Below are 23154 nucleotides of genomic sequence, written 5' to 3'. Positions count from 1 at the left end.
CCTTTTTGCCGCCTTCAACGACAAACAGGGAATTACCAGTGAACTGGTACTCAATTAGCCGACCTCGGAAGGATGACAGGCTGAGTCAACCCCCCTGGCATTAATTCGGCGATCGACCGAGATTCGAACCCAGGATCCTAAGCCGGCACCCTAGCCGCTAGCCCAACACCAGAAATGGTGTCATGAACACAATTTATTTACGCACAAGCACAAAAGCAAGACGGGCCGATTTCCGATTCCGACGGGCCGACGGGCGAGACGGGCCGATTTCCGATTCCGACGGGCCGATTTGGAGCAAGAAAAAGAACGAGACGGGAGAAAAAGGAGAGAAACGAGACGGGGAAAGCCGATTGGAGAGGCGAGTGAGGCGCGATTGGAGAGGAGTGTGAGGCGCGATTGGAGAGGAGTGTGAGGCACGATTGGAGAGGAGTGTGAGGCGTGATTGGAGAGGAGTGTGAGGCACGATTGGAGAGGAGTGATTGGAGGGGAGTGTGAGGCACGATTGGAGAGGAGTGTGAGGCAAGTCTATGTCAGTTAAGGCCTCGTTTCCATTAATTATGACTCTTCGTTGCACCAGAATGTGATTATATGGCATGAGTAGTGAGTTTAGGACCTCTCCCATACCTCCTTCCATCTTCTTCCCCAACAATTACAACAACAACAGAGGAGATGGCGGCGGCGCGGGGGAGGATGCGTCCTCACACCGGCTCGATTAGCGCCATTGACCACGCGCTCCACGGGGTTACCACGGAGGGGCTGGCTGTCAGCTCCTCCTCAAGGGCGGAGCCTGGTAACCCCCCGCACCCAATCAGAAGGGCGGACCGATTCCATCTGGGGCGGCGCTAGCGAGCCGAGGGCGTGTCACTCCCCGCCGGATATACGTGGCGACTTACCGGAAGTGAGAAGAGATGCGCCCCCAGCTGGAGAAAGAGGTACCTGCGAGCGCTGAGTCAGATGCGCCCCGCCTGAGAAAGAACGTTGCCTGCGATCGCTGAGAGAGAAAGACCCGCCTGAGAAAGAACGTCCCCTCCGAGCGCTGTGACCTCCCCGCATCTTTGGACCGGACTGTACCCTGCTTTGAGCCAAGAGTGCACCTTGAGCCATCGATACCCGCTTTCCTGCCATCAACCCCCGTGTGAGTCAGCCTTGTCCCGTTTACCTGTCGTCTGTCCGGGGTTAATATAAGAGTGTGTCTAAGTGCCTGTCTTCCTGTGATATACCTCTAGCCCCTGTAATCTAACCTTTTCCGTACGAATATAATTGAGAATCGAAACATTAGTGTCTGTCATTATAATCCAGCCGGGTGTCTTCTTTTTTCTTATTGAGCCAGCGTAACGCGACTTCGTCAACGTCGAGTATAATCGGGTAATTTGTGCGGACACGACGGCCATTCCGCTCGGCCCACCTTAACATCAAAGTCGTGTCTGTAACAATATATATATATATATATATATATATATATATATATATACACACACATACATACATATTGTTGGGGTTTTGAGAACCCTGCACTTTGTAAATTGTTGTAAATATACCCCTTTGTAAATAATTCTTTTTGTTAATACCTCCATTCATTGTAAAGGTCAAAGGTCGTCCCCTAGTTAGTCCACATCGCAACACGTAGCGAACCATAGGCCTTCTTCGTAGTTATTTCGTTATATGTTTCAGGTAAGGCTGTGTTTCCAATAGTTTGACTCTACGTTGCATTAATCAAATAAGATAGGTCCCCTTTCAATTTCCCCAATCATCTCCGCTCTCCAAAGTTCCCTTCAAAAGCGGTGCGAATGGTTTTCTATCCCGCAAGACGCCATTGCCCATGTGCTCCGTCTCGGAGTAGAAGGGGGGAGGAGCTGCCAAATCACGGGCGTGGCATCAGCTCGTCATCAGAGGTGGAGTCAGCCAGCCCTAACCGACCAACCAGCGCCGAGGTGAGCCAACCGGTAGGCGTGTCATCGGAGCTGGCGGCTTGATTTCGGAGAGGGCAATAAAAGCAAGAAGAGGGACTGCTTACGCAGATAAGTGAGAGGGATGAGTGCGTCACGACATCAAAGAACGGAGAGCTGAGTGTGAAGGATCGTGAGGCAGAAGAGTGGGTCCGCTGACAGTACGCCATCTATTCACGTTGTCAGCCCGTGTGAAACGGATACGTGCAGCTGCCGCCGGGCTTCGCCTCGAGCCCGGAGCATGGACTGGAGCCAACCTCGACGCTGTGCATTTGCCCGGACCTTCCTGCCCTGTCGTCTGCCTGGACCTTCTCCTTCCAGCCATTCCTTCCTGCCAATTCCCCTTGTCGTGTACGTCCGTTGTCTGTCCTGTTTGTTGTCTGAGGTATAATATAAGCTTGTTTTAAGGTTTGCTCTGTGTCTTCTTCTTCTTCTGTAAATTACTTTCGTTTCTCTTTCTTTGGTTTTGTGTAAATAATTAATAAATACCTGTTCCTCCTTATTCTTTGGTTTCATTCTTGTCCGATCGCTTTCGTGATTTCTGTCAATTGAGTACCTGTGGCGCGATTTTGGCCGAACCGCTTTTAATCAGGTTTAGTCCATTGATAATGGCTCGAACCGTCGATTGCTAAACCGCTCGGCAAATACCATCTTGTCTGTGGTTCGAGCGGTACTTATCTCCCTGTTTTGCGGAGAGATTGATAAAGGTATTCGGGATAATACCTGGACCAATAACCCTGATCAATCCCACCCCGCAAAAGAGCGTTACAAGTACCAGGACCGGTCGGACGGCCAGCTTAACAGGACAAGGGGATTAACCCCCCCTTGCTAACAGGAGTGCCGTCCCCTGGATCCGTAACAATATATTGTTATGGCCCAGGGTTCGGGGTCTACTACGAGGGGGTTCGCCTTTGTTCCCTCCCGAACTTACCGGACCTGAGGCTGCCACACATGAATGACATCATACTTCGGCAGGTTGCGAACCATCAACCACGAACGCCAATTGGTCTGTCGCTTGATAGCAGGGTCCAATCGTCTGACACCGCTTACCTGTACCACGTGACTCGTGACGGTTTCAATCGGGGAACGTACCTTCCCTTCGGCAGTGTACCACTGTCTTTTGTTCCTGGATGGAAATTTAGACGGCCAAGCCACTGTTGCTACACGCCAGGCTGATGCTAATTTTCCTACGGCCGATCACTACTCTGAGTGCAAGCAATGGTGGACCAATGGAAGAAAAGACATTCACGGACAGAGGGCAAGGAAATGTTTAACAATTTGATTTATTTACAAATATATACAGTGCAACTTATCGGTAGGAAAGAAAAAAAGGACAAGAGGCAGAAACTTAGCTTATTCTATGCCTTATGACGATCACTACAAATAAACACAACAAGGGCGCCCAGCACACATTTATGGGGGAGGGGAGGAGGAACGAGCGTTGGGATCCTGCTAGCAAAATGGCCACGATGTTACCAAACGCTTCTCCTCGCGACGACCTTTGTCTTGACTTCACTAACGAGCACCAGGCCAGCAAATGGCAGTCCCCGACACGAGCAGGTAAAGGCGATCCCCAGCACGAACACGAGCAGGAAAAGGTGATCCTCAGCATGAACACGAGCAGGCAAAGGCGATCCACAATGCGAACACGAGCAGGCAAAGGTGATCCCCAGCATGAACACAAAGAGGCAAAGGCGATCCCCAGTAAACACAAGCAGGCAAAGGCGATCCTCAGCACAAACACGAGGAGGAAAAGGCGACCCCCAGCACGAACATGAGCAGGCAAAGGCGATCCCCAGCACGAACATGAGCAGACAAAGGCGATCCGCAACAAGAACATGAGCAGGCAAAGGTGATCCCCAGCACAAACACAAAGAGGCAAAGGCGATCCCCAGTAAACACAAGCAGGCAAAGGCGATCCGCAACACGAACACAAGCACGCAAAGGCGATCCCCAGCACGAACCCGAGCAGGCAAAGGCAATCCGCAACACGAACATGAGCAGGCAAAGGTGATCTCCAGCACAAACACAAAGCGGCAAAGGCGATCCCCAGTATGAACATGAGCAGGTAAAGGCGATCCTCAGCATGAACTTGAGCAGGCAAAGGCAATCATCAGCACAAACTTGAGTAGGTAAAGGTGATCCTCAGCACAAACACAAAGAGGCAAAGGCGATCCCCAGCATGAACACGAGCAGGTAAAGGCGATCCTCAGCACGAACTTGGGCAGGTAAAGGCAATCCTCAGCACAAACTTGAGCAGGTGATTGCATCGGGAAACGTGCAAGTAAGAGACAGTACACGTGGAGAGAGAGCACATCGTGATCCCGTGCACAGTAAGAGTACGTCGTGGCCTTGTGTAGAGAAAGAGTACGTTGTGGCCTCATGCAGCAAGAGGAAGCAGAGAGAGAGAGAGAGAGAGAGAGAGAGAGAGAGAGAGAGAGAGAGAGAGAGAGAGAGATCGTCTGCCAAGACATGCACAAAGAGTGGGAAAAAACACGTCCAGAGCGAACAAAGTCCCAGGCCTTTCTATCCAGCAGAGAGCATTATGCAGGCACACGCATGGAGAACAAAGTCCAGGCCAAGAGAGACATGCACACGTGCAGAGGAGGTGGAAAGACACCGGCCAAGCGGGAGAGGCACGTGTGCAAGGCCTTTTTGTTCAGCCTTGGCGAGAGGTGGGGGCTGTTTTAGGGTGTTTTCCAAGCTGCCGATTGATGGGGTGTTGCTTCCCCTGCCCCCACAAGCCTTCTCGAAGGGACTTTTACCTGGTGCATATCCCAATGGTCTTTGGCCTGTCATCTGTCCTTCAAGACTTTGAATCAATATCTGAGGATGCAATCTTTGTGCATCTGCCTGTCTTCCCCTTATGAGTGGAGGGCCTGTCTTTCCCTCCCCAACACATAATGACATACTAACCTGAAATAAGGGGAATTGCCGAAGATAATGTTCTGCTATGATATAATTATTCCAAGGGACCTGTATGGTGGTTGCCATTACTTCTTAGCCGTTTCCCAAAACCACAAAAATATATACAGTATAATTTTTTCCTCCCTTTTTAGGTCTATTTTCCCTGCTAGAGTGTGGGTTAGCCATGCGGGCCCCATGATGATCATCATGGTTCCCTTTTTGAGGCAATGTTTTTATGGCCGGATGCCCTTCCTGATGCCAACCCTTTAGTCAGATCTTACAACATGCAGGGATACGGTGTACCTATTCCAAACCGGGGCAAATTGCCGACCTCGGAAGAATGACAGGCTGAGTCAACCCCCCTGGCATTCATTCAGCGATCAATCAGGATTCAAACTCAGGATCCTAGGATCTCAAGGCAGCACCCCAACCGCTAAGCCAACACCAGGCTTCGCAAACAACAACAACAACAACAACAACAACAACGAAAAATATGTATATATATGCACTGTATATACAGTGCATTCAGAAAGTATTCAGACCCCTTCACTTTTTTCACATTTTGTTATGTTGCAGCCTTATGCTGAAATCGTTTAAATTCATTTTTTTCCTCATCAATCTACACTCAATACCCCATAATGACAAAGAGAAAACAGGAATTTAGAAAGTTTTGCAAATTTATTAAAAAGAAAAAACTGAAATATCACATTGACATAAGTATTCAGAACCTTTGCAATGACACTTGAAATTTAGCTCAGGTGCCTCCCATTTCTCTTGATCATCTTTGAGATGTTTCTACACCTTGATTGGAGTCCACCTGTGGTAAATTCAATTGATTGGGCATGATATGGAAAGGCACACATCTGTCTATATAAGGTCTCACAGCTGACAATGCATATCAGAGCAAAACCCAAGCCATGAGGTCGAAGGAACTGCCTGCAGAGCTCAGAGACAGGATTGTGTCGAGGCACAGATCTGGGGAAACCTACAAAAAAATCTCTGCTGCATTGAAGGTTCCCAAGAGCACAGTGGCCTCCATAATTCTTAAATGGAAGAAGTTTGGAACAGCCAGGACTCTTCCTAGAGCTGGCTGCCCGGCCAAACTGAGCAATCGGGGGAGAAGGGCCTTGGTAATAGAGGTGACCAAGAACCCGATGGTCACTCTGGCTGAGCTCCAGAGATCCTGTGTGGAGATGGGAGAAACTTCCAGAAGGACAACCATCACTGCAACACTCCACCGATCTGGGCTTTATGACAGAGTGGCCAGACGGAAGCCAAACAGTTCAATCTTGATTTCATCAGACCACAGAATCTTGTTTCTCACAGTCTGAGAGTCCTTTAGGTGCTTTTTTGCAAACTCCAAGCGGGCTTTCATGTGTTTTTCACTGAGGAGAGGCTTCCGTCTGGCCACTCTGCCATGAAGCCCAGATCAGTGGAGTGTTGCAGTGATGGTTGTCCTTCTGGAAGTTTCTCCCATCTCCACACAGGATCTCTGGAGCTCAGCCAGAGTGACCATCGGTTTCTTGGTCACCTCTCTTACCAAGGCCCTTCTCCCCCGATTGCTCAGTTTGGCCGGGCGGCCAGCTCTAGGAAGAGTCCTGGTTGTTCCAAACTTCTTCCATTTAAGAATGATGGAGGTCACTGTGCTCTTGGGAACCTTCAATGCAGCAGAATTTTTTGTCGGCTTCCCCAGATCTGTGCCTTGACACAATTCTGTCTCTGAGCACTGCAGTTCGTTCCTTCGACCTCATGGCTTGGTTTTTGCTCTGATATGCCTTGTCAGCTGTAAGACCTTATATAGACAGGTGTGTGCATTTCCAAATCATGTCCAATCAATTGAATTTACCACAGGTGGACTCCAATCAAGGTGGAGAAACACCTCAAAGATGATCAAGAGAAATGGGAGGCACCTGAGCTAAATTTCAAGTGTCATAGCGAAGGGTCTGAATACTTATGTCACGATGATATTTCAGTTTTTTCTTTTTAATAAACTTGCAAAACTTTCTAAAATCCTGTTTTCTCTTTGTCATTATGGGATATTGAGTGTAGATTGATGAGGGGAAAATGAATTTAAACGATTTCAGCATAAGGCTGCAACATAACAAAATGTGAAAAAAGTGAAGGGGTCTGAATACTTTGTATGAATGAATGATCGTTTTCAAGCCAATTTCCCCCGCTCGGGCAGGGCTTAGCCTTGCGGGTCCCATGACAATCATGGTTCCCTGTTTGAGGAAATGTTTTTATGGCCGGATGCCCTTCCTGAAACCAACCCTTCGTCATCTCTTACGATGCGCAGGGATACAGTGCACCTATTCTAAATCGGGTTACACACCGGGATCATTCATCCAGGCAAGCTGGTACGCAATTTGCTGACCTCAGAGAGATGACAGGCTGAGTCAACCCCCATGGCGTTAATTCAGCGATAGACCGGGATTTGAACTCAGGATCCCAGGATCCCAAGCCAGCACCCTAACCGCTAAGCCAACACCAGGCTTTCTACAGTGCATATCAAAAAAACGGTAATCCGAATTAAAGGGGTTAATATGCAAAGGTTATTTAGTTTGACAATTTACATGTGGTTTACCAATTATGAGGACATCCTCAGCTTTCCATTGATGCCTTACATGTATCATTGCTGTCACACATGAAAACACACACACACACACACATGTACATGTCACATTGTCACATTGTCATTGTCACACATGTACATGTTCATTGAAAATGACAAGTTCAAATCGCATTTTTACAAGTTTGGCGAATCAGTGCAAGACAGTTTGAAATGGATGCATTACTTGTCGACTGCCAAGTTGATTATGTAAAATTGTTAAGCTGGTCTGGTAATCGTCGGTTGCATCATCCTTTGTTTAAGATGGGTATTTAAGATGGGCCTACAGTGTATGGGTTTAGAGGCAGTCTGAGTCATTGAAAAAATGGTTCAACTTATGACTGAACAGCGGACCTTCGTGGTTACAACCTTTCACCAAACTGGAAGTTTGCAGCGAACTCATGATGCGTTCAGGGAACGTTTCCCAGAACGGGAGCCTCCAGCAGCCAAAACCATCTGGGCGAATGTTAGAAAATACCAAGAGCATGGCACTAGCCTCAACCGCAACAAGGACAATTCTGGTAGGAGGCGCACTGGGCAATCGGAAATGAACATTGCAGCAGTGAGGCAGCAAGTTTTGGAGCATCCTTGGGATACCAACGCAAGACGAAATGGGACGGGATTGCCTTCGGCAACATTCAACCGAATCAAAAGACTGGACCTCCACCAACATCCATATCGGATTCACATCCGGCATCAACTTACGCCAGGGGATTTTGCCAGGAGGCTGGTGCTTGCCAGATGGTTGATATCACGTTGCGAAGCAGATGTCAATTTCCTGCGGTATCTCGTTATCGGCGACGAAGCTGCTTTCGCCATGGACGGCAAGGTCAATACCCATAATGTTCTTGAATATGCACCGACAGGACAACCCCTGGAATTTTATTTTGACACCAACATGAATCGACAAAAGTGGACTGTTTGGTTGGGACTTTTTGGAAGTGGTCAGGTGATCGGACCATTTTTCTTTCAAAGGAATGTCAATGGTGACAGGTATCTGCAGATGATCAATGATGAAGTTTTACCGCAGCTGGAGGAGAACTTTGAGCGACAGGTTCATGGTGTCTTCAGATATCTCTGGTGGGCCCAAGACGGCGCCCCAGAACATCGTCTTATCGCTGTCCGAGATCGACTGAGGGAACTCTTTGGAGACCGAGTCATCGCCCTCAACCATGCAGTGGAATGGCCGCCAAGATCACCTGACCTCACACCATGTGATTATTTCCTTTGGGGACATTTAAAGAACAAGGTGTTCCCAGGGTAGACTATCAGCTGCAGCGTACAAACGTCTGTACAGCAGTAAGGGCGTGGCTCCCAGGGCCTACGGGCTACCGAAAGTGCACAAAGAGGGATTTCTGCTACGGTTAATCGTTTCCTGTATTAATGGTCCATCATATGCTCTATACAAGTGTTTGGCAAACATTTTGAAGCATTTGGTGGTGACAACAGAGCGAACCGTGCACAATAGCACAGCATTTGCTGAAAGAGTGAAGCAGCTCACCATCGAAGCACATGAGACCATGGTTTCGTTTGATGTTGTGTCTTTATTTACCAACGTGCCCATAGCCCTGGCGATTGAGGTGGCAAACCGGCGTTTGATGGAAGATGATCGATGGAAAGAGACTGCTGGAGCGTTAAGCCTGATGGACGTCTGTGACATGCTTTCTACCTGCCTCTCTTCCACCTACTTTGTATTTAATGAGGTATATTACAAGCGGGTTTATGGCACCGCTATGGGTTCCCCGGTATCGGCTGTGATTGCCAACATGGTGATGGAGGATTTGGAGGAACGCACCATTCCAGCCCTGTTAGTGCAATCACGTGTTTCGTTCCGGTACGTGGATGACACATTTGTCATCTGTCACTCTGATGAGGTGGGCATCATACATGAGACCATAAATAAAACTTTTTCCTCCATTAATTTAACCATTGAAGAGGAGAAAAAAGTTCTCCTTTTTCCACATGCGAAATTTGCATTTATGTTTATTTAAATTATACAATGGACTACAAAATGTAAATGTTTCATGATATTTGTTAAATTACATCACCTCTATCTGTCAATATTGTTGAAATGAAGATCAAATAGCTGAATGTTGAAATATGTTGAAAAAGTCAAAACTTTACATGGGGTGTACTTACTTTTTCACGTGACTGTATATACAGTATATATATATATATATATACATGTACACACATACGTATATACACACACAAGTGTATCGTAAGTTGAAGGAATTGTGAACATCAATCAATGGCTCTTCAAACACTTTTAAACTTTCATAACGCCATCATCATCTTTGCTTTGCTATTCGACCAGAAAAAAAAAACTTTCTGCGGGCAACCTAGGAAAAATGCTTGAGATCAAAATCAAACTTACTCAACTATTAATTACTTATTCCTCATTTCTCATTAGGTGCGCTCATGATGGAAGAAACATCTTTATACCACCTGGGAGTAATAGAACTTTCACTTTTGATGATGGAGATAATGAAGCCCGCTATGTCGTACTTAAAATCCTGGATCGGGTTGACCACTTGATCCTCTGTGGTATCCAGGTGGAAGTGTCCAAATAATTACTCAGGATCTTTCAGCCGTGCAAATTTTTTTTCAAGTTTTGGGGTAAATAAATATTGGTGATGGTGCTGCTAATTTTACATGTTCTCCAAAGTCATCGCTAATATCTTCTTGTTAAAAGCAATGTGCATCGTAAGTTAATACTTGATGCTTGCTTAAAATGATGATGCTGCCTGGAATTTTTCATTAAAATGTATTCAGTGATGCTCAGAATTTGAACTTCCTTCGTGTGTGTGTGTGTGTGTGTGTGTGTGTGTGTGTGTGTGTGTATGTATGTGTGTGTGTGTGTGTGTTTGTATATGTGTACACTGTACAGTCGTGGCCAAAAATATTGGCACCCTTGCACTGTTATGAAATAATGCACCATTTCTTCCAGACAATTGTTGAAATTAAAAAATATTTTGGTATCCACATATGTATTTCTTTGGTTTGCAGTTGAACAAAAAGAAAAGCTGTAAAAATGACTAAATCTTAGCTTATTCCACACAGAAATCCTAAAATGGCCCAGACAATAATATTGGCACCTTTTAGAAGTTGTTAGAAATAATTGGACTTCAAGCAGGTGATTCACCTTTACTTTGGAATTGAACTCACCTGGGTGCCTGCAATATAAAAATCAGGTTGCAGGTGCCTGCAATATAAAAATCACTCATTCAACCAGTTTGAGTAGAGAAAAGGAGTCATTCTGCCGTTTTGAGTCACTGTGTGTACCGCAATGAACATGGAGAAAAGAAAGAAAACCAGAGAATTGTCTGAGGAGGTCAGACACAAGATTTTAGCCAAGCATGGACAATATCAGGGCCACAAGTGCATCTCCAGAGACGTTGATGTTCCTGTGTCCACCGTATGCAATGTTATCAGGAAGTTTAAGGCCCATGGCACTGTAGCCAACCTCCCTGGACATGGCCACGAGAGAAAACTTGATCGAAGATTGCAGCGAAGGATTGTTTGAATGGTGGAGAAAGCACCTTGATCAACTGCCAACCAGATTCAAGCTGACCTTTAGACACAAGGTACGACAGTTTCAACTCGCACCATCCGTCGCCAACTCAATGAAAAGGGGTTCTATGGTCAGAGGCGCAGGAGGACCCCACTGATGAGAGAGAGAGAGAGAGAGAGATATGTAAGCCGACTGGAGATTGTAAAAACACTCCTAAACAAGTCAAAATCCTTCCGGGGGGAATGTCCTGTGAACAGATGAGACCAAATTAGAGCTTTTTGGTAAAGCACATCATCTCTATGTTGTCCTGTGGACAGAAACAAAATGAATCCCTCAAAGAAAAGAACACCTTCCATACAGTCAAACATAGAGGAGGTTCAGTGATGTTTTGGGGTTGCTGTGCTGCTTCTTGCACTGGGTACCTTAAATGGGTGCATAGCATCATGAAATCAGGAGATTACCAAGGCATTTTGGAGCACAATGTTCAACCCAATGTCAGAAAGCTGGGTCTCTGTCGGAGGTCATGGGTCATGCAGCAGGACAATGATCTCCAAACACACTTCAAAAAGCACCCTGGAATGGTTCAAGACAAAACGCTGGACTGTTCTGAAGTGGCCAGCAATGCATCTAGATCTAAATCCCTTTGAACACCTGTGGGGAGATCTGAAAACAGCAGTTGGGAGAAGGCACCCTTCAAATCTGGGAGAACTCGAGCTGTTTGCATAAGAAGAGTGGGTCAAACTGCCAGTCGAGAGCTGTAGGAAGCTCATTCATGGCAAAAGTAAGCGCTTGACTGCAATTTGTTTTGTCCAAAGGCTGTGCTACCAAATATTAAGTTTGGGTGTCAATAATTTTGTCAATGTAATTTCTTTTTCTTTTCTGATTTTAAAGGATATATTAAGTTCTGAATCAAAAACAAAGGTTCTGTAATATTAACAGTGAAATAAAGAATTGTGAACACCAAATAATGTTGTCAATTTCAACTTATTTTTGGAGAAAATGGTGAGTTCTTTGAAAAAAGTGCAAGGGTGCCAATATTTTTGGAGACAACTGTAGATTTATATTATGTACATAGTCAAGGCTCGTGGTACAGCTAGAACACAGAATGGATCAGAATGCAACATAACAAAGTGAACAGCAGAAGGGGAAAATGCCAATGGCAGGGCAGAGGGACAAAATAGACCGAGATGGACAAGCAAGGGATGCAGATAATGATGATGTGTCGGGAAGAACGCAAAGGGTGGATAAGATGGATTTTTTTTATTTTGAAAAAGTTTTGTTTTGAAAGATGAAGCAAATTTTTGGGAGGGGTGGGGGTGGTTTAGCAGGTGTAGAAACGATCATGGTTTTGGATGTGGAGTTATTTGAGATGGTGGTTAACAGCCGTCTTGAAGACCTGGAGAAGAACAAGATTGAAAAGGGTGTGAAGTTGGTTCCACAAGCAGGAAAAAGAGGACCATGATGGTATCTTGATGAGTGGAATCATGGTCATGATGGTAGAGAAATGATAGTTGTAGGACGAATTTAACAAGGATTTAGATGGAGGCAAAAATGGTTTCTCCACGATAACCTTATCATTTTATCTCCAACATCTCCCCAAACACCCAAAATTTAACGTGCAAGTGAGTGGGAGCAAAAGGGGAAAAAAAACCTTCTTACATTCTCAAAAATCCCTCTCCAAAATCAGATCAAGATGAAATTGCTTGAGCATAATCTCGGAATAAATTAGTTTAGAAAAAAAAATAATGATGACGTCATCGGTCACGTGGTTCGGCCGCCATATTTGTTTTAACACAAAAGCCTTAAAAACCACTGAAAATACATCCTGGCAAGGGTTTGCAATCTCTGATTGCTCTTTTTCTTGTTTATCTTTGTTGAGCAGAGATAAAATGATAAACCCTCCTTAACCACATATCATTTTGAGATTCTTTGTCCCAATGGGACATAAGGCTGCAAATTTTTGATAACATTTTTTTTGCAATGGTCACAGCCATGTACCAGTCAAGTGGTCATCTTGGACAGAGAAAAAAAAACTGGTTTGCATCATGGTAAAAAGGAATCCATTTTGGATTCTCGCTGAAAAATCAGCTCTACCGACTTGCAAGTACAGATTTTTCAATCATAAACTTTTACTGATTTGTTATCTTTGTTTTGAACACTAGGGCATGCCCGTACTATATCTATATCTAAAATTATATCCCCCCCCTCTATTTACATGAAATGGTTTGGTCCAAAGCGAACGGCTTGCGAGTGGTGACAATCCCCCCCCTCTATTTACATGCAATGGTTTGGTCCAAAGCGAAGTTTTGAACATGAACGACTGCCTCTTTAAGTTTTATTTCTCTTGGCAAAATTTTATTTCTCTCTGTACCCTCCTTATATCCAGTCATACCGAGCTGCTCCTGGACTCTATCACCCAGGTGTGTGTGTGTGTGTGTGTGTGTGTGTGTGTGTGTGTGTGTGTGTGTGTGTGTGTGTGTGTGTGTGTGTGTGTCACCCATACTCTGGTGCTCCAACATGGAGGAGACGTTTCTTTTAGTCCTCGACTCTGATTCTGCAACTGGACCTGAAGGCATCAGCCCACGGGTTCTAAAAATCTGCCTTACTGCTCTTTCGCACGCACTCACTCTCTCACACTCTCTCACACTCTCTCACACTCTCTCACACTCACTCTCTCTCTCTCTCTCTCTCTCTCTGTTCTCTTCACGCTCTCATTTGCTCAAGGTCATCTGCCATCTGCTTGGAAATGAGCCAACATTACCGCTTTCCACAAAAAGGTGCAAAAACAGATCCTTGCAACGACAGAGCAACTAGGCTGCTCCCAATAATCAGCAAGGTCATGGAATCCATCATCACTTCCGATATTAAATCCTTCCTCTTCTCCAATAGCTTGATCTCTAATCATCAATTTGGTTTCAGACCAGGTCATTCTACTCTGGACATGCTGCTTCTGCTGTCTCAACAATGGATGGAGGTCCGCAATGCCAAACAGGAACTGGAGCGGTCTCCCTTGACATATCACGTGCCTTCAATACGGTCTGGCACCCCGCTCTGCTCACCAAACTCTCCTCCTATGGTATCCATGGAAATCTCCATGCATGGCTTGCGGACTTCCTCTCTGGTTGTAGTCAACGTGTGGCCCTGAATGGATTTCTCTCATCTCCCCTTCCTGTTCAGGCTGGAGTTCCCCAAGGCAGTGTTCTGGACCCTGTGCTTTTTCTGGTCTTCATCAATGATCTCTCCGACTCTCTGGAAAATCCTCTCTATCTCTTTGCTGATGACTCCACCCTCTGTTGTACCATCTCTCATTCCCTCGGAGCGGCAGTCAGCAGCCTCCTCACTCTCTGCAGACCTGGATAAAATCACAAGCTGGTCAAACACGTGGAACGTGTCTTTCAATTCTGACAAATCTCACACTCTCACTGAAAGGACCGTCCGAAAAAAGAAAAGAAAGGAGAATATGAAGGAATACAAAGAAAAAAAGAGCAATCAGAGATTGCAAACCCCCGCCAGGATGTATTTTCAGTGGTTTTAAAGGCTTTTGTGTTAAAACAAATATGGCGGCAGAATCATGTGACCGAAGACGTCATCATTATTTTTTTCAACACCAATTTATGCCTACATGACGCTCAATAAATTTCATCTTGATCAGATGAAGTTTTGTACTTGTCGAATTATGACGTCATAATGGAGGCACCTATGACATCATCATTAACATATTTTATTCCCCATGGAGAGTTCTTTACAATGAGCCATTTCTCATTTTTTTATATTCAGCGCTTTCGGAGATATAGAGGTGCAATATTTTTCGGTTTTTCCAAGATGGCGGCCAAACCACGTGACCTATGACGTCATAATTATCATTAGAAAATTCGTCAGGTGGAGTTGCACCGATGGTGAAAATTTCCTGTCGATCAGACCAGCGGTCGCAGAGAAAATCATATTTATTCTGTGCAGACAAACAAACAACCAGACAAACGGACAAATGGACTCAAATGCAATACCCTCTCTTCAGGCGAGGGTAACAAGGAAGAGGAAGAAGACAAAGACAAACAAGAAAGAGCAATCAGAGATTGCAAACCCTCACCAGGATGTATTTTCAGTGGTATTTAAGGCTTCTGTGTTAAAACACATATGGCGGCCGAACCACGTGACCGATGACATCATTATGTTTTTTTTCGAAACTAATTTATTCCTAGATTATGCTCAATAAATTACATCTTGATCAGAAAGTTGTGTACTTGTCGAATTATGACGTCATAATGGAGGGACCTATGACTTCTTCATTAACATATTTTATTCCTCATGGAGAGTTCTTTACAATGAGCCATGTCTCAATTTTTTCGATTCAGCGCTTTCGGAGATATAGAGGTGCAAAGTTTTTCGGTTTTTCCAAGATGGCGGCCGAACCACGTGACCGATGACGTCATATTTATCATTAAAAAATATATGGGTGGAGTTGCACCTATGGTGAAAAATTCCTGTCAATCGGACCAATGGTTGCAGAGAAAATCATATTTATTCTGTGCGGACAGACAAACAGACACAAAGACTCAAATGCAATACCCTCTCCTCTGGCGAGGGTAATAAAACAGGGATGAGGAAGAAGAAGAAAACACGAACGAAGAAGAAGAAGACAAGGACAAAGAAGACTGGCTCGTGCCATTCACATAGTCCTGAAACAAGGACAACCCTCTTCACAGCACCACTGTGAAGGTGGTGGTGACTAGGCCAGGCGGAAAAAATTAATTTTCCTACACTCCAAAGATGTGTGTCTCCTACCCATTGTCCTGCCTGGCTATGTAAGACCTACCAGGAGCAAAGCTCCTGCCAGTATAGCTCTTCGGGTTACAAGAGCATGCAAACTTCCCCACTACGATCAAAGTGGTAGTCACAATTCGAGGAAAAAACCTATTACTTAATGGTGAAGAATCACTTGAAAAAAAAGCTCTCATCTGGATCCGGATTCAAATCTTCACCAACATTGAATGAGTTCTTCCTTGTCACACACCCAACCTGTCCACCAATTTTGGTCTAAATCTCTCCACAACTTTTTGATATATCGTGCTATATATCGTTTTTTTTGCCCCATCTCAATGATGAAGAATCAATTTAAAATTTCTCGGATCCAGATCCGGATCTTCACGCAAATCTAATCGATTCTTCCTTGTCGCATATCCAACCTCTCCATCAAATTTCGGCTGAATCCATCCATAACCTTTTGAGATATCATGCTATTAGTCAGGTTCAGTATGTCCAGATTTAAAGTTTCGTTGGATTTTTTGGGGGATTTGGAAAACTATATATTTTTGGAAACTATATTGTATAGTCAGTCAGAAAACCAATGTTGCTATTTGCACAGACTCCTGTATGGCGGCCATCTTGGATTTTCAAAATTGCTGTCGTAGAACTAATTTTTCTCAATATCTCAGCTTCTAAATAACAGAGCTTTGATTCTAACGGCTAAACATACATTTTCAAGGGCCCCGAATCCAATGGTAACAAGTTCGATAAGCTAGACATGACCATAGAGCTCCTATGTGGCGGCCATCTTGGATTTTTCAAACTGGCCGCCGTAAAATTGATGTTTCTTAGGATCTCATCTTCTAAATAAGACGGAGCTTTGATTTTTCTAAATCCCAAAAACAATCCAACGAAATCTAAAATCTGGACATGCTGAACCTGACTGTGTTGACTACTGTATCACGGAGTGCTGACCTGGTGCTTCACCTCCAAGCTGGAGAAGAACTGAGCAAGTTATTCTTTGCCATGGACCGGATCAAATACAAGCGGCTCTGGCCCCGATACATCGCAGACATGTATGACCTAAGAACCAATCACCCTAGGACCTGGGAAGAACTAGGAGCTGGCAATCTATCAGTAACCAAGAATGACATCCCGTTTGTATCCATTGGACCAGATCATGCATGTGAACATCTGAACAAGCTGATGAAGATTCACTCTGGACTGATTGGCATCTCTAACAATGCCAATGCTAGACAGAGATTCTTCATGGTTACACCAGAATTATCACGCCTGTCAAAAGACTTCAAGAGTCAGTTTGGCCTGGAAGGTGACAAGATCACAGAACATCATGACCTTGGTCCAAGTGCAGTCAAGAGGGAGCATGAAGCAATCAACAAGATCAAGGCTGCGATACTGAGTCACGGGAATCCATTTGACACTGAAGGTGACAAGCTGCACAATGTGATAACGAATGCTTACATCCCAGACGAGTATGTACCACAGATCTTGAACATTGATGTCAATGGTCAGAAGTTGTATGAAGACTACGTGTCGGAGCGTATCAATGGAGATGTTAGCCTCTGGGCACCAGTCAAGAAGGAGAACAACAAGATGTTCACGTCTGGGAACAAGAGAACCACAGTGAAACTCAGAGACAGGACTGTGGATCTGAAGGAGACTAAGGAACTGTACGGAAGGCTCATGGTCCTTGCCAAGTCAAACAGAGACGTCAACCAGAAATATGCCATCGGAAATTACGAGTTCACTGTGACACCAAGAGCACTGTTCACTCCAGATGGGACAATTCTTCCATGCACTGACAAGTCGAAGTTAATTCATCTCCTCGACAAGTTAGCAAGAGCAGAAATTCACCCCGAAGATCAGCAGCAGACACCAGCTGCAAGTGTTCTACAAGAAGATCCAATGGACACAAGAACTATGGCATCCACATCTAGTAAACCTACAAGTCGGAAGATTGCACTGGTGGATGGGATGGTACTTGTGCATAAGCTGACAAAGAAACCAGCCACTGTAGTGAAAGTCAACGATCTGGGTGAATGCTTCAATGACAGACTCATGTCTCTAACAAAAGATTGTGATGAGATCATACTGGTCTTTGACACGTACAAAAACGATTCTCTGAAGAGTGCTACCAGGGCTAAAAGAAGGCAAGGAAAGGATGCAGTACAGTATCAAGTCAGAGATGATACCAACATCAAACATCCCAATGAGCAGATTCCTTTCTCATGACAAAACAAAGGCTGATCTGACTGACTATCTGGCAGCGAAAACTCTAGAATACAACAGTCACTCATCCAAGTTGATCATCACGTCTGCTTCAGGGCATACTAGGAGCAACAGTGACCTGCTCTTCGAGGACAACAACCATGAAGAAGCTGACACCCTGTTGATCCACCAGGCCGTGCTGGCATCCCAGCGAAACCCACATGATGCGCAGTTGGTGTTCTTCTCTCCCGACACAGATGTCCTGGTACTAGTCATAGCAAACTATGACCTACTGCTGAGGAATACATCAATTTCCATGGCCTCTGGAATACTTCAAATAGAGCCACTGTGGACAGCTCTAGGGGGTCGAAAGAGCAAAGGCGTTGCCAGCCTTTCATGCTTTCACAGGGGCAGACAACACTGGGAGGTTCTCTCGAATAGGCAAAGCAACCTGGCTGCATGTCTACCTCAAAGCAAGTGAAGATGTCATAGACACCGTGCGAATGCTTTCAGATGCAACTGAAGTGACGGAGGACATGTTGTCCACACTAGCTAACTTTGTATGTGCTGCTTACTCTCCAAATGGCATCCACATCGACAGCATCCCCGAACTACGATGGTATCTCTTTTGCAAACACATGGCAGAAAGTGACAGGCTTCCTCCTACTCTTGGAGCTCTCAAGCAGCACATCCTTAGAGTCAATATCCAAGCCAGAGTGTGGGGTCAGGCAAGCATTGCTCAACAGGATCCTCAGCTGAATCCCCTGCAAAACGGCTTTTACAAAGACACGGATGGACAAGTGAAACCAACCACAACTGAGGAGCCTCCAGCCCCCAAGGCCATCATTCAAATGGTTAGATGTCAGTGCAAAACAGACTGTTCTTCATCTAGATGTTCCTGCAGAACAAACAAATTGGCTTGTGCAGACCTTTGTCAATGTGACATCCAGTGCCAAAATGATGAGGACTCTCAAGATGTGATGAACGAAAGTGATGATGAGGATGATGATGACTTTACTCAATGATGAATCAAAGCTCTGTGCTCTTTAGAAGGTGAGTTACATCAGTTTTACGGCGGCCAGTTTGAAAAATCCAAGAAGGCCGCCACGTAGGAGCTCTATGGTCATGTCTAGCTTATCGAACTTGTTACCATTGGATTCGGGGCCCTTGAAAATGTATGTTTAGCCATTAGAATCAAAGCTTTATGTTGTTTAGAAGCTGAGATATTGAGAAACATCAAGTTTATGGCGGCCAGTTTGAAAAATCCAAGATGGCCGCAACATAGGAGCTCTATGGTCATGTCTAGTTTATCGAACTTGTTACCATTGGATTCGGGGCCCTTGAAAATGTATGTTTAGCCATTAGAATCAAAGCTTTATGTTGTTTAGAAGCTGAGATATTGAGAAACATCAAGTTTATGGCGGCCAGTTTGAAAAATCCAAGATGGCCGCAACATAGGAGCTCTATGGTCATGTCTAGCTTATCGAACTTGTTACCATTGGATTCGGGGCCCTTGAAAATGTATGTTTAGCCGTTAGAATCAAAGCTTTATGTTGTTTAGAAGCTGAGATATTGAGAAACATCAAGTTTACGGCGGCCAGTTTGAAAGATCCAAGATGGCCGCCACATAGGAGCTCTATGGTCATGTCTAGCTTATCGAACTTGTTACCATTGGATTCGGGGCCCTTGAAAATGTATGTTTAGCCGTTAGAATCAAAGCTCTATGTTATTTAGAAGCTGAGATATTGAGAAAAATTCGTTCTACGGCGGCAATTTTTAAAATCCAAGATGGCCGCCATACAGGAGTCTGTGCAAATATCAACATTGGTTTTCTGACTGACTATACAATATAGTTTCCAAAAATATATAGTTTTCAAAATCCCTCAAAAATTCCAACGAAATTACATAGTGAACCTGACTATATGCTGTGTATCGTTTTGGCCTATCTCTCAATGGTGAAGAATCACCGAAAATTTTCTAGTATCCAGATCCGGGTCCGGATTTTCACCAAAATCGAATCAGTTTGCCCTTGTCACACACATACAACCTGTCCACCAAATTACATCTAAATCCGTTCATACCTTTTTGAGATATCCTGCACACAGACAGACAGACAGACAAAGAAAGAAAGAAAGATGTCGCGAATATCCCAATACTTACAAAATCCAAATAAACAAAATATGTCCAGGTTTTGATTGGTGAAACAATTCAGTGACCCAATATGCAAATTCTGTTCTACCTTGTAGAGCACGACGCAGCATCCGGGTGGGTTGAGATTGAGCATTACTTTCTGAAAAAGTATAGTCTGTATATTGTCGGAAGGCTCTAGATGTTTGTGTGGTGTGCATCTGAAGGGGTCTAACCAGTCTACAGGTCTAAGGTGTCTAAAGTGTCTAAGTGCTCCAAAGGGCCTATAGAGATCCAAAGGGTCTCTGGGACCCCTCGTTGGTGCAGAGACCACGAGGGCGGACTGACCCTCATTGCCGGTGATTGGCCGGGTCCCATACCTCTGCCAGGCAATGGAGCCCGATTGGTGGGACGGGACCTCCGCGGTGGATTTTCCAGGAAGGGGGAGGAGAAAGGATTTGGCGTGTACCTGTCACTTCGGTGATTGATGTCTTCCTGTCAAGGGGAAGCCCCTGCGTGGTGCCCTTCGAGTGGGCTGGCTAGCCCGTTGTGCAGGAGTCTCCGCTCGAGTGGGAAGGAATGACGTGAGATGGCGTGGCGTGTGCATGCTGTTTGGCATGAAATTGTTTGAGTCCAGGGTGTAGAAAGGAAATAATATGTGCTAAAGCTATCATTCACAATGCATATCTATCCACATGAATATGATATATACTTAATAGCGAATTTAGGGATAGAGTGTTAATTAAGAAGATGTGTCCCCATCTAAAATCTATCTATAAAACCCAAAATCATGAAAAGTGGAAAATTATTCAAGTTAGCATCAAAAAGGTGTTTTTTGGTAATGAGGTCACAATCTGCAAAGAGCAGGTCAAGGACACAAACCAAATATCAGGTGCACAACTTCAATGCAGGTACACTATTATGATGCAAAACATCTTGGTAGGACAAGCAGTCTTTGAGATTCTGCTTCGGCAAAATTAAGCGATGAGAAAATACACGTTTTTTTTTTCAAACCGCCATTTGACCTTGACCTCTAACTCAGAGGGGCAGGATGTAAATCAAGCGTAAATGCCACATGTTCTAGGATTTAGAGTGACGTGCAATTTTGTTCTGATTGGTCAAACCCTGGTAGAGTTTTTGGTAAAAAAAATTTTTCATTATTGGGTCATGATCTTAAAATTAGGCCAAGGTCAAAAAATCCATCAACTCCGTCTCCTTTTTATTCCCATTTTTGATGCAAATTTAATTCCAAAAGTCCCAGCCAGATCCGGGATACAGCTCGGACATTGGCAAAAAACCTAAATGGTGGTTTAGCACTCTGAGGGGTGTAAGACCTTGACCTTTAACTCCGAGGGGTATGAATGCACTTGCTCCAAGCTATCTAGAGAGGGCAATTTCATTCTGATCCGACAAACCTTCGGCAAGTTTTGGTGAAAAATACTAAAATGATGATAATTGGGTAGTGTCCTTAAATTTAGGTCAAGCCCAAAACAACATTTCGTCAACTTCACATACTTTTTATTCCCATTACTGATGCAAAATTTCATTCCGAAAGTTCTGGGACATTGGCAGAAAAAACCTAAATGGTGGTTTAATCATCCTAGGGGTGTAAGACCTTGACCTTTAACCTGGAGGGGTATGATGTAAATTAAGCACCGTGGTCTTGGCTATCTGGAGAAGGCAATTTAGTTCCAATCGGATAAAAAAAGCTTAGTCGAGTTGTGGTATATGTTAAAATGTCTATAATTAGGTCATGCCCTTAAAATTATGTCAAGGTCAAAAAATTATGTCAACTACACGTACATTATATTCGCATTATTGCTGCAAAATTTCATTCCAAAAGGCCCAACCGGCTCCGAGATCCAGCTCAGAAATTGGGAGTGCAGGAAAAATATAAAAACTACAAAGTATAAATGGTAGTTTAGTACAAGTACTAAGAAACTTTGTGGCACCGTTAAAAATTGGGGCCGTTAATTGTAGAAACAATCCCAGCAATAGCAATAAAGCTCCATGAAATCTCCATGAAATCTCCATGCATGGCTTGCGGACTTCCTCTCTGGTCGTAGTCAACGTGTGGCCCTGAATGGATTTCTCTCATCTCCCCTTCCTGTTCAGGCTGGAGTTCCCCAAGGAAGTGTGCTGGGCCCTGTGCTTTTTCTGGTCTTTATCAATGATCTCTCTGACTCTCTGGAAAATCCTCTCTATCTCTTTGCTGATGACTCCACTCTCTGCCGCTCCATTCCTCTTCCCTCAGATCGGCAGTCTGCAGCCTCCTCACTCTCTGAAGACCTGGACAAAATCACAGACTGGTCAAACAAGTGGAACATGTCTTTCAATCCTGCCAAATCTCACTCTCTTACTATGTCTCTCCGAAAAGATCGACTGGACAACCCTCCCATCTACTTTCTCAACAATCCTCTCCAAGAAGTTCTGTCACTCAAGCTTTTGGGTCTCACTATCTGCCATGATCTTTCTTGGGAAAACCACATTTCCAAGCTGGCCTCCAAAGCCAGTCGCCGACTGGACATCCTCCGTCGTGCGAAGTCCTTCCCCGGCACACCTGAGCTCCTCACCACTTACAAGGCTTTCATCCGCAGCTCAATGGAATACTGTTCTCCCCTATGGGCTGGTGCTCCTGCCTCACACCTGGCTCGGCTTCACGCTGTTGAATCCAAAGCTTTCAAAATCATTGGAATCTCCCGCGATGAAGCTATCTCTGAGGGCCTTTCACTCACTCACCGCAGGCAGGTAGGTGGTCTTTCTGTCTTCTACCGACTCCTCTCCGGCCTTGCTCCCCCAGCTCTCTCTGTGCTCTGTCCCCCAAATATTCCTACAGGTCGCACAAGATCTGCCAGCAACCCTCTGATGGTTAAACTGCCGAAATCTCGGCTCTCTGCTCACCTTCACTCTTTCATTCCTCTTTTCTCCCGCCTGTGGAACAAACTCCCACACTCCCTTCAATCCCTCTCCTCCCTCCAGGTCTTTAAAACAGCTGTTCACCACCATCTCTTATCTTCCCCCATCCATAACCTTGATCTTTTCTACCCCCACTAATTCACCCCAGATCCACCTTGTTTGAA

General features: G+C 44.9%; 1 protein-coding gene across 1 annotated transcript in view; it reads left to right on the top strand.

Moving 5' to 3' along the window:
- The window catches only part of LOC144892394 (uncharacterized), an 80799-nt gene extending 68866 nt beyond the window's left edge, over nucleotides 1-11933 (top strand). The window contains exon 8 of the mRNA XM_078778876.1: nucleotides 9875-11933. Coding sequence (XP_078635002.1) covers nucleotides 9875-10034 — 160 coding nt within the window. The 3' untranslated portion in view covers nucleotides 10035-11933. The remainder of the gene's footprint in view (nucleotides 1-9874) is intronic.
- The last annotated feature ends 11221 nt before the right edge of the window (nucleotides 11934-23154 follow it).

Source organism: Myxine glutinosa, chromosome 5, assembly GCF_964187855.1.
Source record: "Myxine glutinosa chromosome 5, kmMyxGlut1.1, whole genome shotgun sequence".
NCBI lineage: Eukaryota > Metazoa > Chordata > Myxini > Myxiniformes > Myxinidae > Myxine > Myxine glutinosa.
This window is presented reverse-complemented; position numbering and strand designations above follow the sequence as displayed.